Raw genomic sequence first — 12,081 nt, forward strand, 5'->3', positions numbered from 1 at the left:
TGGTATTCACTACTTGAGTAAAACCCCTGTAAAGCCACTGGAGTCCATTCATGCTGTGTGTGTGTGTGTATATATATATATATAATCCAACCCTTCTTCACATAGTCCTAATAGGAGGATCTTTTCATTTAGCGCAGGCTCTGGGATGTAACCGCCCTAATCATCTCATTAGTGCGGCCCTGGGCTCTGTGAAGAAGGTCAGATTAGTGTGGCCACTCACCAAGCTACATGTAAGTATTATACCTTGTAAAACCTAATTTTAAGGATAACAATAATATGCCGAAGGCAGATCTATGGAAACCACAGTCTTCTAGGGTATTTTTCACTCACAGAGATGACCATCAGCATACAGTTTGTTCATAGGAGAGGGCAACATAAGATAATTCTCTGTTTAAGCTCCTTAAAAATCAAACCTCTATCTGCAGCACACAAAACACTCTTCTTTGCTGAATTGTTTGTATTAGCAAACACAGCAACTTTCTTTTTCTTTAAGTTTCACCACACGGCTCAGCACACCGGTTCTCCTAACTGGCTAAAAATCTACTGACGCTAATAAAGGCTTCCCTTTTAAACCCAGGAGCAGTAATCATGAGCCGCACCTGAGTCTAATTGGTTCCTACAGCTGTTTTTAGTACCACCCTGTTGTCCAAACACTCCACCCCAGGAACCCAGAACACATTTTATATTTCACAGTAACAAAACACTAACACTTTCCTGTGGTTTCTTAGCAAAATGATAAAGTGTAATTAGTTTGGTCTAATATACATTCCTTCTATTAGCCAACCAGTCTGTCACAGTATATACACACATACATATACATATATACACACATACTCTTACCCATACCTGTATATACAAAACAAACAAACCTCAATATAACAGAATCTCTTACAGTCTTGCAGTCAGGCATTGTTGGATGGGAGGTTATGAATGAGTCTTCTGCACATACAGGTCCTGGTGGTGCTACTGGGTCATCTGTTACATCACCAATTGCTCCATCCCTACATTAGTTGTTTTTTTATGTGTAAAGAAAAGTATATTGTAATTTGCTATAATGTGTTATTGGATACTTTACTAAACTCATCATATCTGTAGCTAATCTCTTTACTGTTGTCTACACAATTATTAATTTGTGCCTGTGATAGATGAATATGCTTAGACCTAATAAAATAGGATCTAATATTACAAATTACTTTGCAGATTTAAGTTATTTGCAACGTGGGATCGACTGCTCTTGCCAGACTGCAACATTTTATAAGATCATCATAGAGTTTAGCTTTTGAGGAGTTGTATTAAGAACAGCTAACAGGGTAATTTACACACTTATGGATGTCAGGGATCCAGATTCATTAAGGACTGTAAAGAACACCTATTAATTTCCTACCTTGTCCTGGGGCGGATTCATTCACTAAGTTGTTATATGCATTAATGAATCCTTACTTGACTCTTAGTAAATCTAGTCATGTATGTATATTTGTCTTTGACCCCCCCTATTAGGTACTAAATTCAAATAATTCACAAGCACAAAAATTGGTTATAAAAACGGACTGCAGCTCACATTATCAGCAATAATAAATAACAAATACATTGTACAAACAATTAACCCATAAAACAGCAAACATCATATAAATGCCAACCATTGGCGCTTGCCCCAAAGGTTATGAGGACTGGTTTCAGATTGGATACTGTGATAATATATCAACATGCAAACCAGACCCAATCACCTCTCCTATTTCATCAGGAGGTACTCATAATCTATAGCCACTAACTAACAGGAAGCAACCCGCAAGATGCAATAGTCATCTTTTGCTACTCCCCCTAATCATCTCTCTTAATATCCTCCTCCCTTTATCCTGCATCTGACCACAGCTATTGGCCCCTAAAAGGGTCAAATGCCCCTCCTCTATATTTTTTTGTCTAGGGATCCTTGTGAAAACCTAGTAAGAAGTTAAAATTGTTGCTGTATTTACTATTGAGTGGATTAGTAACTCTCTTCTTACAACTAATCCCCCCGCCCCCCGACTAGTAAACTCCAGGGACATTTTTCCAGACCTGTCTCTCTGTCTTAGAAAAATTGTCAACATAGAAGGTGGGCAAAAGTGTGCATCTATATAGCACTTCACTCTCCCTTGATTAATTTAGGAAGCATCAAAATCGATGGATAAAGTGAGGTGATGTGTTTAAAATTTAACCTTTATTGGTTTTATTAAAATGAAAAACAAATACAACAAAACATTTAAAAACACAATAAAATTTAGACCAGTAGACAATTCACTCCGCTACCCTACTAGGAAAAATGAGGGGAGATATACTCGTCCTGAGATAGATTGAAATAAAGTTACCATAAGATATTGGTGCTAATTCCACGATTATATATCATAGGTATGATGAACCATCCATATAATTCTTGTAAGGTCTAGCAGGGAGTGATATATCAGGGAATAGTGCAGGAGATATAGCTATATCAGCTCTTATTGTAGGATACTAAATTACCCGTCTGTGATGTAAGTGTGTACTTCTGAGAGGTAGAGACAACATCTGTTTATCATTACTGTAGATGGATATTTATTGTCTCACACTTAATGTTTACAGGGCAACAATTATAGTCCTGTGTTTCTAGTCACAGGCTCATATAGTTTATTGCTAAATACCTATCTTGGCAACTAGAGTGATAATGAATATAATATAGGTTACACACAGGTTATGGAGGAGTAATGTGATATATAAGGTATAAGGTCCCACACCTAGATTGACCACCACGTCTTGATCAGTGGCTCTAGATATCGCAAAGGAAGTATATAGTATCAGTTTGTGATACAGTTTGTGGTAGAGACAGAGTCTATTTATCAACAATATAGATAGATCTGAAATATTTATTGTCTCACGCTCTGTGTACTGTATACAGGGCAATAATTATAGTCCTGTGTTTCTAGTCACAGGCTCATGTGTCTATTGATGTAAGTATGTACTTATGAGAGGTAGAGACAAAATCTGTTTATCATTTCTGTTGATGGATCTGAGATATTTGTTGTCTCACACTTTGTGTTTACAGGGCAACAATTATAGTCCTGTGTTTCTTGTCACAGGCTCATATAGTTTATTGCTGGATACCTATCTAGGCAACTAGAGTGATAATACATTTAATATAGGTTACGCACAAGTTATGGAGGAGTAATGGGATCTATAAGGTATAAGGTCCCACACCTAGATTGACCACCACGTCTTGATCAGTGGCTCTAGATATCGCAGAGGAAGTATATAGTATCAGTTTGTGACACAGTTTGTGGTAGAGACAGAGTCTATTTATCAACAATATGGATAGATCTGAAATATTTATTGTCTCACGCTCTGTGTATACAGGGCAATAATTATAGTCCTGTGTTTCTTGTCACAGGCTCATGTGTCTATTGCTGGATACCTGTCTCAGTGACTGGAGTAATAATAAAAATAATATAAGTTACACACAGGTTATAGAGGGGTAATGTAATCTATAAGGTATAAGGTCCCACACCTGGAGTGACCACCACGTCTTTTGTCAGTGGCTCTAGATATCACAGAGAAAGTATATGGTATCTATGAGTAATGTCGAACTAGATAGGATAATTTGGCCAAAATAAAAAACTTATATTGGTCTGCACACCAGAAATTAGATAGGTGCCGAATTGGCCAGATTGTGCTAGCATATGGTAATCGGATTATGTGTGCACGTTGGGTACACTAGTATCCTAGTGAATTTTAACTACGGATAGAGTATATAATATATACTCCCACAATTATAGCTCCTAATGTGAATTCAAGTATGTTAACAGTTAATTGTTGGGAGGGAGTACTATTTTGTAGCTTATTATATTATACAAAATAACCAGCATAGATTGCTGCAGTACTGATTTAATAAACGTGGTTATAGTTACTCCCATAAATTGCTACAATCAAAGTTTGCTACTGTTGGATATAATTACAAAAGGCTATAATTAGTTATCAAAGGCAGTGACTACTAATGCTTGCCCTTGTCTATAGTCTCCTAAATGTAGGTATTAAAAATGATACCCTTGGTACAAGTGATTATAAGTAGCAATGAATTTTAACACCTTAGTGTTTGAATTGTATCCCTATTACAATGGAGCTAAAGCGTAGCTATAAGTCACTAGCGAAATACTGATAGGTAAAACTATTGAGGGTTGAAGTATATCACGGATAATTTTACTTGTATTCTATCATTTCCAATTCTATAGTTTACCCAGTTAGATAAATGGTCTCATATAAGTATAGATAAAATCGCTATGGCTTAAGCTACAGTGGCAAGGTAGCGAAGGATTGCTTATTCACAATATTAACTAAATAGAGAGATTGCATGGTCTAATTTTACTGCTAAGTTAAAAACTGTTGAGTGTTGAAAAACATTCAACACCCTCCCCTGACATGTTTCGCCGACAAAGTGGCGGCTTTTTCGAAGGGGTTGGATACTGATAATATATCAACATGCAAACCAGACCCAATCACCTCTCCTATTTCATCAGGAGGTACTCATAATCTATAGCCACTAACTCACAGGAAGCAACCCTCAAGCTGCAATAGCCATCTTCTGCTACTCCCCCTAATCATCTCTCTTAATATCCTCCTCCCTTTATCCTGCATCTGACCACAACTATTAGCCCCTAATAGGATCAATTGCCCCTCCTCTATATTTTTTTGTCTAGGGATCCCTGTGAAAACCTAGTAAGAAGTTAGAATTGTTGCTGTATTTACTATTGAGTGGATTAGTAACTCTCTTCTTACAACTAATCCCCCCCCCCCGACTAGTAAACTCCAGGGACATTTTTCCAGACCTGTCTCTCTGTCTGTCTATCCATATATGGCTACTTGAAGGGATATGAAACCCAAAATGTTTCTTTCATGATTCAGATAGAGAAAAAAAATGTAAACAACATTCCAATTTACTTCTATTATCGAATTTGCTTCATTCTTTAGAAATCACTTATTGAAGAAATAGCAATGCACATGGATGAGCCAATCACACAAGACATCTATGTGCAGACACCAATCAGCAGCTACTGAGCCTATTTAGATATGCTTTTAAACAAAGGATATTAAGAAAATGAAGCAAATTAGATAATAGAAGTAAACTGGGAAATTGTTTAAAATTGCACGTTCTTGGGGCGTGTCTGGGCAGCAACCGAGTATGGCCGCAATAACAGAAGCTCTGGGAGATGATGAGGATATACACCGCATATCTCAGCTATACAAACCCATCTACTCTTGAGTAAAAGAGTTTAAATATGCCATAGGCTACTAATCATGATAGATATAATATTGCTGAACGAGTGACCCTGGAGACTTGTTCCGGACCATCAGGACCTTTTGGCGGTGGCCTAGTATTGGGATCCTGATACACCCCCCGTACTCCGGGCGCAGCAGTTGTTTTGGAACTGCAATATTTGACAATAATGGAGGAAATCTACAATGCTTTAAAAGATCTCTTTGCAGATTTTGAGCATGACATGTGCCATCGGCTGGATACCCTTATTCTAATAGTGAAGGCTATATGAGCAGAGGTGGCTGGCAGTGGGCACCAGTGGACCTCTATGGATCACACAGAAGAGAGGAGTGATATTCAGACTTCTCCTGTTCCTGAGTTGCTGGAGATGTCTTGGCAGGGGACTTGGACAAGGAGAGACACGGGAGGAATAGTGATGGGCCTCTTGCAACGCAGCAGATGGATGCTACAGCAGAAGAAGCTAACCTGCCTTGGGAGTTTAGTGTACAGTGGATTGTAGCAAATTTGAATCTTTCCGATGAGGAGGGCAGCGCGGTCGGCTACCCTGAGTGGTATCCAGACCTATTGCAGAATCGGGAGAAGGTGGGTGCAGTGGCCCAAAAGACACAACTTCAAAGTGAGGTGGTACAGACTCCAGACTGTGAACATTGTGGGCACCAAATCCAGTATGTGGTTGGGGGCCCAAGAGACCTTTTCTATGTTCTTAGAACTGGTATTGGGTGAGATGACTGTGTTATAACCCTATATCTTCTTAGGGTCTTTCTATGCCCATGCCTATGATGACTCCGGTCTGAAAAGTTGATTTATGGGATATTCAACACTCTTATGGCCCCCTGAATTGTGATTTTGGGTATAATATATATATATATATATATATATATACTGTATATATATATATATATATATATATATATAGATATATATATATATCTACAGTATATATATATATATATATATATATATATATATTCTTCTTTTTGCTGGTACATATCTCCCCAGATGGATTCATAGGCTATTTGTTTAAACATTTTTACCTATGGAATTATAATATAACGTATATAATTTGTTTTTTTACTGCTGGCATGCCAGTCTGATTTCCATTGTTAAGCTTCCAGATGCTATTTAAAGGGACACTAAACCCAAAGAAATAGCAATTCACATGTGTGAGCCAATCAGGCGAGGCATATATGTGCAGCAACTAATCAGCAGCCACTGAACCTATCTAGATATGCTTTTCAGCAAAGTATATCAAGAGAATTAAGCAAATTAGATAATAGAAGTTGTTTAAAATTGTATTCTCTTTCAAAATCATAAAAGAAAAAATTTGAGTTTCATGTCCCTTTAATTATCACTACTGTTCATTGAATAGTTTTATATATGTGTCCATGCTGATCTGTGAAATCTCTTACCTTCATTCCAGACAAGATTTCCTCCTGATAGCAGTTTATTTTCTTTTATTTTTAATAGTCAGATATGAACAAATAGTATACAGTTTGATACATTTATCTAAGCCTCAAAAATATGTATAATAGCTTGTATTTAATTGCCCTTTACAATCCTGAGTAGTGGGCTATTTACCACTATAATATGCATAGTAACTTGTATCTAACTGCTCCTTACAAGCCTTCGTAGTGTATTACTTATCACTAAAATATGGATAATGGCTTGTATTCAATTGCTCCTTACAAGCAAGAGTAGTGTGTTATTTTCTACTAAAATATCTTTTAGTTTGCATGGATATTTCTTAATGTTTCATTCACAATATATATTGTTCTTTAATATTTCCACCTAATAGTCAATGGACCCTGCCATATATCATGCTTTACATTATGAGGGGTTATTTACTGATACACATATATTGCTTGTTTCCCTTATGTATGCCATTCTTAGGGCTTATGTAACCACAAGCCTACTACAGTTCTTTCTCCCAGCTATGTAATATGCGTTACAGTATAGGGCCATAATACCCAAATGTTGAAACACTTGAAAGTGATGCAGCATAGTTGTAAAAAGCTGACTAGAAAATATCACCTGAACATCTCTATGTAAAAAAGAAATATATTTTACATCAAAAGTTCCTCAGTAGCCACATCCCATTGTAAAGGACTTCTCAGCAGCAAATCAGTATATCTGTACCGGGACAGCTAAGGGATTGAGCATCATGCACTCTCATCTTATTTCCCTATTCAGTGTAAGGAAGTTTCCAATGAAATCTCATGAGAGTTAAGTGAAATCTCATGAGATCACAGTAAAAGAGTTCATGATCTCAGCACTGATGATTCTGATTGGCTGCAGTTCATGTCTTCATTTTTTTATTTATTTTTTACCTGCAGCTGGGCAGCAGCTGAAGTATAACTTTTTACACAGAACTTACTCTGCTGAGCTGAGGAAATTGTGAGGTAAAATATCTTCCTTTTTTTACATAGAGATGCTCAGGTGATATTTTCCTGTCAGCTTTTTACAGTTATACTGCATCAGTTTCAAGTGATTTAGCATATGAGTATTATGTCCCTTTAAATGTATTGCAGTTTATTATGCTAGCTTTAATAAGATTATTTTTCTGCAAATCTAAGGCAGGTGTTCTTAGCATATTTGTACCTGAATGCTGCACTCTGTCACAAATGTATTGCATATACCGACTGCATATTTATGTATTCCAGACTTTCATCTGTGTTTTCTGAAACTGCTCTAGATAAAGCCTAGGAAGGTTGGCGTTGACTACTATATAAGTTTAACCATTAAGAAGTCATTATTTGGCACCCACAAGTCGGTTTGTTAGCTTCAGCTGTTAGTATGTTAAATATATAGCCCATGAGTGGCTTATCAGGTTTTCTTTATACATGAAAACAATAAAATAAGGTTCTAACTTTTAGATGGGATCCAAAAGCGGTCCCTTATTTATAATTTGCCTTCTATAAGATTAAGGTTTGTGAAGGGTCCAAAAGTGGCACTCATTATCAGCTAGAAGGCATGCTATGTTGTACTATACGATGTGAATATTAACCAATGTGGTCTTTATTGTTGTCTGTAGTGGGATATGGCGCTCAGCATTTCTTACTGTATACAACTGTGATTTTTGCATCAGTGTTTTACATTGTAATCTGTTTATTCTGTACTGTTTGGTGAACCTTAATAAAAAAAATGATTTAAAAAAAATAAAATAAAATTGCACATTCTTTCTAAATCATGAAAGAAATAAAATTGGGTTTCATGTCCCTTTAATGACATATTGTTTCATCCTATATATATATATAGTGCATGTAATATGATAGAAAGTGCAGACGAGACAAAAAGAAATTAACCCATACTGTATTTTACTGACTGAGAGATGTTAAGGAATTATTGCTATATAAATGCATTTTGGTAACATTTCCCAAGATCATTTTCCAAATATATATTATTTTTAATTCTAGGTGTTTCGCAATGCTGTTTATTACATTGACAGCCTGTCTGATGACTCTTATTCAGTCTATAGGTAAGTAGATTGTTAAATGTTGATTACACAGTTGACTGGGGCTTCTGCAAATATTAGACCTCTCGGTTGTCTCACTTCCTAGGGGCCAGAGCCAAATCAGGCCCTTGGTCATTCCCTCTCCCATGCATATTACCGCTGTGTTAGCACAAGGTGCTAGAGTGGTCCATAATGCAGTGTTTGCTTTTTTAAAGGCTCGTCTCAATCACTTTAGAAGTCAGTGTAGCTTCTAACAGAAATTAATCTACTGCATTCTTCAACTGACTAGATTTTTTTAAGAAAACATGAGTGCAGAGAACCCATCAGCTTACTCTCTTACTAGGTGGTGCCCTCAAAGCTTTCAGAACTAATAACGGAGACTGTAACATAACACAGTATGTAAATAGCCAAAACAAAGTCTTTGGCCTTTAACAAAATCCTTAAGATTGATTGTCCAAAATATGTATTACTCAGCAGGTATGTAACTAATTCCCCAAGTAAATTTTACCTTCTGTAGTAATAACATATAGCAAAGTATTTCTGTGTATCAGAGAAGTTAAAGGGACAGTCAAGTCCAAAATAAACTTTCATGATTCAGATAAGACATTTTGTTTTGTTTTCTTGGTATTCTTAGCTGAAATCTAAACCTAGGTAGGCTCATATGCTAATTTCTTAGACGTTGAAGGCCGCCTCTTATCTAAATGCATTTTGACAGTTTTTCACTACTAGAGGGCATTAGTTCATGTGTGTCATACAGATAACATTGAGCTCACGCACGTCAAATTACCTAGGAGTCAACACTGATTGGATAAAATGCAAGTCTTAGATAAAAGGTAATCACAGATGTAAAAAGTGTATTAATATGACTGTGTTGGTTATGCAAAACTGGGGAATAGGTAATAAAGGGATTGTATATCATTTTAAACAACAAAAATTCTGGTGTTGACTGTCCCTTTAAGAAACTTTACATTTGAGTTAGAAAATAAAAACTCTGAGGCCATAATTATTTTAATCAGAAACGATGAGTTCTTAATTTTTTTAAGTATTCCAAAACATGATAGCATCATCTTAGTATGTTTATAGAGTACTATTATCTGATATTCCAAATTATTGCTAACAATGTTTATTTGTTTTTATCTAGGGACTACGGACGTGACAAATGGTCTTGCCTATGTAAATGAGAAGGCTGTACTGAATTGCAATGTAAACCTTTTGGATATTCCCAATAATGGTACTTTAGATTTTTACTGGCAAAAAGAAATAAAGCCCATTCCTGCAGTCTTATTTGAGTTAAATGGTAATGTAAAGAATATGGAAAATATTGATGAGATATACAAGAATCGCACTATGAGTTTACAATCAAACTGGAACCTCTATTTATACAACATTACAGTAGAAGATGAAGGTGAATATTCCTGTCATATCAATAAAAAAATAAATACGTGGCGTGAGAAACATCACATGGGGACCTACAACTTAAAAGTAATAGGTAAGTTTATAGTATTATTCATATTTACATGTTTAAAGTGCTATAAAACAGGTTGAGATCTGTGCATATGCTAAAAGGGCTAATTTATTAAAAATTGTTTGCATAAAAAAATGTTTAAAATTGCTGGCAAGTATTTTAAAATAATTTTCAAAAATTCTTAAAGGGACAGTCAAGTCCCAAAAAAACGTTCATGATTCAAATAGGGCATGTAATTTAAAACAACTTTCCAATTTACTTTTATTGCCAATTTTGCTTTGATCTGTTGGTATTCTTAGTTGAAAGCTAAACCTAGGAGGTTCATATGCTAATTTCTAGACCTTGAAGGCCGCCTCTAAGCTGAATGCATTTTGACCACTAGATGGCATTAGTGCATGTGTTTCATATAGATAACATTGAGCTCATGCACGTGAATTTTCCGAGGAGTGAGCACTGATTGGCTAAAATGCAAGTCTATCAAAAGAACTGAAATAAGTATTATAATTGTGTTGGTTATGCACAATTATACTGGGGAATGGGTAATTAAGGGATTAGTTATATTTTAAAACAACAAAAATCCTGGTGTTGACTGTCCCTTTAAATTTCCATGCTGTCTGGAGCAGTCTACTCCACCCCCTTATCAGAGTTTAGACACAGGCATTGTATTTCAACTGAGTTCACAGCTTCTAGGCATGCTCCAGCAGATAATCCCTGTTCACTTTTGCATTCTACCAAAACAACAATAGATATAGATACAGCCATAAAAGGAAATGGGTGGGGGGAGTTGGAGCTTTACAATTCAGAAACTTAAAAGAAAGGGTTAATGGTGATGCACTACAGTATAAATTTGCAGGTAAAGAAATTAAAGTACATATTATATTATTTTGTCTATATCCCAGCTTGTTTTATGTCCCTTTAAGTTTATTTATTCATATTTCAAATTGTAAGAGAACAGTTGTTTTATATTGTTGGTAACATGCATTTGTTGTTTATTATCTTCACTCACTGGCCTAGATCCATCATATATTCAAGATTAAAACTTTTCAAATGAACATAAAAATAAACAATTTTTTTGGTTTCAGCATTTTAGTATGAAACAAACCTCTTTTTTTTTTTTTTAACAAAAACCATGTGTTAACCCTTGTAGAAAATATGGGCACAGCAGGTCAGCCTATCAGGAGCAGAATACTTTTGCTTCTGCCAATCACCAGCCATGTTCTGAGCAGAAATGCTAAAGAGGCATGTTGAGGGTGAAGTGGTTAAATAAATAGGCCTTGATAATAAGTTGGTCTCAAAAATAATTGTGCTTCAACATCTCTCAAGCTAAATGAATATTGCTTCTAGTCCGATGTTACTTTTTATCCTTCAAGAAATAGTCTAGAGAACGCATCTGCATCAGTAGCATCCTACTCGACAGAGGGACCTGGTGCAATTTTTTTTTCAGGCTCCTCTGAAGGTTACCCAATAGTAAGCATGCTTCTCTGTATAATGATTATGAGTATATATATATATATATATATATATATATATATATGCACCCACCCACACATACACCTTGTTCCAAATTATTATGCAAATTCTATTTCAGTGTCACAAAGATTACATTTTTTTTTTTCAGTTTAACTCATGGATGGCATTGTGTCTCAGGGCTCTTTTGATCGCTGAAAACAATTTCGGACACCTGTGATAATTAGATTGCCAGGTGAGCCCAATTAAAGGAAAAACTACTAAAGGAGGGTGTTCCACATTATTAAGCAGAGCACCATTTTCAAGCAATATGGGGAAGAAAAAGGATCTCTCTGCTGCCGAAAAGAGTGAAATAGTTCAATGCCTTGGACGAGGTATGAAAACATTAGATATTTCCCGAAAAATTAAGCTTGGTCATCGCAC

At 35.9% G+C, this 12,081-nt stretch overlaps 1 protein-coding gene across 1 annotated transcript in view; it reads left to right on the forward strand.

The window, feature by feature from the left end:
- The first annotated feature begins 5,713 nt into the window (after positions 1 to 5,713).
- CD86 (CD86 molecule) overlaps positions 5,714 to 12,081 on the forward strand; it is a 40,147-nt gene continuing 33,779 nt past the window's right edge. Inside the window, exons 1-3 of the mRNA XM_053705150.1 lie at positions 5,714 to 5,994; positions 8,689 to 8,750; positions 9,868 to 10,215. Of these exons, the coding sequence (XP_053561125.1) occupies positions 5,714 to 5,994; positions 8,689 to 8,750; positions 9,868 to 10,215 (691 nt within the window). The remainder of the gene's footprint in view (positions 5,995 to 8,688; positions 8,751 to 9,867; positions 10,216 to 12,081) is intronic.

Source organism: Bombina bombina, chromosome 3 (assembly GCF_027579735.1).
Source record: "Bombina bombina isolate aBomBom1 chromosome 3, aBomBom1.pri, whole genome shotgun sequence".
Taxonomy (NCBI): Eukaryota; Metazoa; Chordata; class Amphibia; order Anura; family Bombinatoridae; genus Bombina; species Bombina bombina.